Genomic DNA, 6,000 nt, shown 5'->3' on the forward strand with positions numbered 1-6,000 from the left:
CCTGCAATTAAAGATCTAGCTGCTCCTGAGATGTTTCCAAGGATGTCACTGCAGGAGAGAGCAGTCTGTTAAAGTCAGCACTACAGAGCAATGAGGCACCCACCGTTGGTTTTTCTCAGCTCCTCCACAAGGCAGCGGGCTTCCTCTTGAACACGGTCCTCGATGCTTCTCTTCCCCATCCCAAAATTCCGCAGGGTCATGAGCGAAAAGCGCCGGGTTTCTTTCCATCTTTTTCCATTGCTTAAAATGATTCCTAAGAGACAGGGAGCAGAAACTAGGAGGGAGATCCCAGGCAGGGAAGAGTGAACTGACACTTGGCAGATACATGGCTGGGCCAAGGTCTGCCTGAGGAGATGTTTGAGTCTCTGTTTTAAGTCCTCCCACCCCCATTACCAATACTGACACAGGAACGTGCACACTTACCATGTCCTTTATTCACTCTTTTAACCAGTGGGAGAGTACCTCTTCCAGAAAATTCCTCTCCCATATCAATCAGGGCTTCCTTCACTGCTTCATATCCATACAACACCACCACAGGCTTCATGCCAAAATACACAGTGAACACAGGGCCATAGACTTTTGAGAACTAGAATAGGAGAGGCAGATAATAGCAAAGCAAGACAATGCTTGGTCTATATACTGTGCCTTATTCAGGCTGAGATATTCATTATAAATTTTCTATCTTTATTTGCCACATATAGCCTCCAATATTTCTCAAATTCATTCATAAATAGAAAGGTGACTGTTGTAGCTGACACTTATGGACAGCCTATGATGTGCCACACAATGCCCAGGCAATTGGTATACAGATTACAATTAATTTTCACACCAATACATTCAGCGGGATTATTTGCCAGTTTTTACAGGGAAACTGAGGTCAAAGAAGTCCAAGTTCATGTTAGGTGTCACACACTTATATACAAAATATTCAAATTTGAACCTCTGCTTACTCAACCTCTGATGTTTGAGCAATTTATCAGTCCCATACATTTTGTTGAGACCTTCAAAATCCCCTGTAAACCTCTTCCCATAGGGATCCTGACTCAGTATCCCTGTGAGGAACACTTATAAAGTCACTCCAGGTGATTCTGATTCCCAACCTACTCTGGGACCTCCTTGTATTACTAGCACAGAAAGAGTGAGCACGACACAGGCAGCACCAGGACGTGCAGCATCTCCTGGAAAAACAATTTCTAACATCCCCCAGCATTTTTGGCCACAAACAGCTGCTTTGTGCAGAACTGAAAAGAATCCTGATACCACCAATTCATTCACTTAAACTGGTTCTGAGCCCAGAGCTATTTCCTTGACATCACATATAAATTGGTTCTTCAGAGCAGTTCAATTTTCATGGCTCTGCTGAATAAAACACATGACTAATATAACATATGACTTTTTGAGTGAAATCTCTAATCACAAACTTCCCTTACCATTTACCTTCAGAAAAAAAAAATCATAGCAAATGGCTATAAAAAAAAGAATGAAAGCAGCACTCCCAAAGTTTGCCACTTTGGTATTTTAATTCTACCGTACAAAGACCTAAATGCCTCTCTGGTCACAGAATGTATTATGTCACTCTGCTATTTCTGACAATAACACATCAGTGAAAGAAACATCAGCATTTATAGGGAGTAATATGCTTTCAATTATATAATAGTGTGCTTCCAAAAATGTATTTTGCTTAAAAATATGTGTAAATTTACTTACCCTTTGCAAGACACTGCAGAATCATAAAGTGTACTTACATTGTTGAGGGATGTTTTCATGTTCTTTACACCTAAATACAGCATATTTCCAATAATTGGCAGGGGAGTAGGGCCAGGTGGGAGCTTCCTTCTCACAGAGCTCTGTCTCCAGAGTGAAAGCAGAAGCAAAGAGGAGAGACAGAACACCAGAACCACAACTGGATCCATTGATGCCTTCTTTTCTTACTACGACACTGAGTGCTTGCAATGCAAAGCTTTTATAACGCTCCCTTCTAAATTAGTACATGCCACTTTGGCACATAAAGTGATCAGTAAGCTAGATCCACTTGCACACGGCTGACTGGACCTTGATTTGATGAGAGATAAAAATAGAATGTTCTTTAGTCTTGTTGTCCTTATCGGGGCTCACCCTAGACCTTCTGGCTTAAGTGAACTGAGCTGGAATACACATATCAGTAATTGATAAGCAAACTTAAAAGTCCCCAAACCCAGATAGTTCCAATGTGCAGACATGAGTGAGAAGCTCTATTGTAAGTTGGTTTATGCAAGAAAATGACACAGAATTCTGAATTCTCAGATGAGTGACTATTTGGGGATTTATGACTTGAAGGGTAACCAGTGATTTCTCTGCCTTGTATATAAAAAATGTGCATTGTAATGCTGTATCAAACACTAGAAGACATTGTCCTTGACAACGGAAGCCTTTCAAATGTTTAGTAAATACTTCTAACATTACAGTTGCCTAGAATATAAAGTATATAACATAACTCATCCATCTTAAGTGACCAAATACATATGAAGATATTGGGTAATAAATTTACACACCTTTCACCATTAAATATAAAATCTAAACAACAGAAGGCAGATATTATTTTGTTTTTAAAATAGGGGAAGGGAGACTGGGAGAAGAGGAGACGTGTAAGTGTCACACAGCTCACAGGTGGCAGAAATAGGATCTGAACTAACATCATCTGATGCCCCTTGTGGTGCACTGTGGCTTACACCACAGCTCCCTCAAGAAAAATTTTTGCAAAACCAAACTCCCAAAACATTAGTTGCTCTGAATGTGCATCTTGCTGACTCACTTCAAAAAGCAACAGGCTTCACATTAAATAGAAGTCCCTTATTTCATTCCAAGGGTAACACGTCAGAAGTGCTCAAGAAAGGAAATAGAAGATATAATTCTCTTTTTTCCATCATTGCAGACATGAAATCCGCCCAGTGTAACTGAGGAAAGAGGCATTCCGAGAGAATTTCATGGGGAGTGCTTGAGAAACGATGGTGTCTCCCACCTCCTAGTTGCCTCCAAACACAGCTACTCACAACAATTGTTCTTGGTCTGCCATTGTGAGAAATAATAGTAATTGGTAATACACATCAACGAAGGGAAGTTGTAGGCAGAACAACAGTTGTGGATTCAATAGAGGAGGAGAGGTAAGAAAATCATTTAATGAACCCACAGCACAGAACCACGATAATGTACAGACGTGAATTGTAGATGACACTTAGTGTTTATGAGGATATAAATACAACTGGAATATATACCTTAGGAGATCATTAATGACGATACTTGTGCAAAAGCATGTTGTAAAAAAAGTGTGTTTGTATTCTACATTTATATCTTTACAAAACTAGTACAAATATTTCTAAGCCATTTTAGTATAAAAAATTGAGACATGTTTACACCATGTTTTATTGATCATGTTTATATGGATAATGACAATTTACAGATATATGGAGAATTTTCACATCCACCATATCACTTTTGATTCTCTGACTTCCCTTTGCAGACGGTAAAATAGTTACCATTTTATGGATAAGGAAGCTGGGTCTTGGAGACTCAGTGCCTTTGTCAAGGCCACACAGACTGCAGGTGATTCAGCTGAGATAGGAACCCGTTTCTCCTTTCCTCCTGCACCCTCCCCTCCAAGATAAGCATTCAGTTCAACCAGGTTCACCCAAGTTTACTGATTGCGTGCTGCGCTTCAGTATTTCTGGATTAAGCCTAATCAGCATCTTTCAAAATAAACCTTAACTTAGTTAATAATTACAGCACCACTTGACTAAAATGCGGGTCAGAAAAGTTTGACTTTATAACCCTTAGGTCTTGAGTGAGTTCAAGTCTTGGTGAACTTTCATCCACGGAAAAGAACAGCAGTAATTGCTCACTGACTCACATATCTCTAAACTCTAAATGAAACAATCCACCTAATTTTGGATAAAATAATCTCAGTAGTTGTCTCTAGAGCAATGATTTCATTCCTTGAGATATAGGTGTCTGTTCTTCTCCTCCCTTCTGTTGAGCTGTGGCTCCTGCCTGGACCTTTCTTTTTATAGAATGAAATAATCATAAGTAATTTAAAGATAGAACAGATATCTGATATCAACTAGTCTAATCTTTGCTTTGTTCTTTAGGAATGAGCAGTTGGACACTGGGTGACATAAAGTCTCACCAATGCATCACTGCAAGATTTTGTCTTAAAATGCTGGTTTACTGCTCCCAGTTCAGTCATATCTCACATCCATCCCATAGAATTCTGATCTCAGTCCAAATAATCATGATGTTAACAGTATTAAATCCTTTTTAGTCACAGACTAATCCAAACACCATTCTGGCTAGGGTTGTAAATAAGAGCAAGTTTTTCTTTCCAATTAATAGATTTTTTAAGGCAGTTTTAGATTCAAAACAAAAATCACTGGAAAGTACACAGACCCCCAGAACCCATCCTCACACAAACCCATAGCTTCTCCCACAATCAACAACCCTCACCAATGATGTTCATTATTTACAATTGATGAACCAACATTGACACATTATCATCAACCAAAGTTTATAGCTTACATAATCTGAGTGTTGAGCAATGTGTAATTTTGTGCACCCACCGTTGTAGTATTATACGGAATAGATTCACTGCCCTCAAATCCTCTCTGCTCTGACTATTCATCCCTCCCTTTCCCCTACGTCCTTAGCAACAAATGGTATTTTAGTGAAAGTGAAAGTCCAGTTCCAGCAACATTTGTTGAAAAACCCACCCTTTCCCAATTTGCTTCTTTTTCAAAGATTTGTTAACTATATTTGTGTGGATGTATTTCAGGCTCTATTCTATTCTGTTAATTAATCTATTTATTTTTTCACCAATATCACATGGTCTTGATTACTGTAGCTTTATAATAAGTCTTGAGATTGTGCCAAGTTGATTCAGGTCTCTGACTTTGCTATTCTCATTCAATATTAGCTATTCTAGTTTATTGTCCTCTCCACATAAATTTTATGATCAGATTATCAATATCTGAAAAAGAACTATCCTTCATCTTGATTTGGATTACATTGGATGTATAGACCTAGTGAATTTCCTTCTTCTGAAGATGGATTTGTGTGATACATATGTAGCTCTCCACCTTTCTTTTGGTTAGTGTTAGCATGGTATATGTTTCTCCATTCCTTTACTTTTAACATATGTGAATTTACATTTCAACTGGGTTTCAAGTAAAAACCATACATATAGCAGGGTCTTGTTTTCTAAACTACTCTGACAGTGTCTATCTTTGGTATATTCAGCGAGGTTTAAACTCATTTTGATATAGTTGGTTTAATATCTACCATTTATTTGTTGCTCTTTTTTACCCTTTGTTCTCATTCTTTGTTTCTCTTTTCATCTTCAACCCTTCTCCTGCCTTCTGTGATTTGAATTGCACATGTTATATGATTCCATGGTCTCTTGTGCTCGCTTCGGCAGCACATATACTAAAAATGATTCCATGGTCTCATCTTCCTTAACCTATTCCTTACATATTTTTTGGTTTTTCCCTAGCATTTGTAACATATATTTACAATGAATTCAAGCTCACTTCAAATAACACCATACTGCTTCATTGGTAGTGCACTTACCTCTATCACAATACTGCTTGTTTCTGCTCCAATTTCTTGCACGATTATTGTCATTCATTTCACTCATCCATGAGCTATAATCATCAAATACAAGAAAACCATTTATGGAAGTCACCGGAGAGTCATATCATGAGGCAAATTCTGGAGAGGATTGCTTTGAAAAAAAAGTATAAGTAGTGAAATCTCTGAGTGCACAGATTTTCAGCCAACACATGCCCCATGAGTGGTTTCACTAGTTCTCTCCTGCATCTCGATTGTATTATAGCTTTCAGGAAAGCTTTATTAAATAAATGTTATTTAATTTATTCTCATTCTATTGCACTATCCTGACAATATAAATAGTAATTTTTTGGGATGTAACTAGTATTTTTTAATTGCGGTAAGATTTATCTAACATAAAATTTG

General features: G+C 37.9%; 1 protein-coding gene across 3 annotated transcripts in view; it reads right to left on the reverse strand.

The window, feature by feature from the left end:
* Positions 1-1,913, reverse strand: part of LOC134382587 (cytochrome P450 2C42-like) — a 31,854-nt gene extending 29,941 nt beyond the window's left edge. For 2 of the 3 annotated variants that reach the window (XM_063103275.1, XM_063103274.1), the window contains exons 1-3: positions 1,746-1,913; positions 424-586; positions 104-253 (exon numbers count right to left, since the gene is read on the reverse strand). In XM_063103275.1, coding sequence (XP_062959345.1) covers positions 104-253; positions 424-586; positions 1,746-1,913 — 481 coding nt within the window. The other variant, XM_063103276.1, reaches the window with a different exon arrangement.
* Between the last annotated feature and the right edge of the window lie 4,087 nt (positions 1,914-6,000).

The sequence above is a fragment of the Cynocephalus volans genome, chromosome 7, assembly GCF_027409185.1.
Source record: "Cynocephalus volans isolate mCynVol1 chromosome 7, mCynVol1.pri, whole genome shotgun sequence".
Classification (NCBI taxonomy): Eukaryota; Metazoa; Chordata; class Mammalia; order Dermoptera; family Cynocephalidae; genus Cynocephalus; species Cynocephalus volans.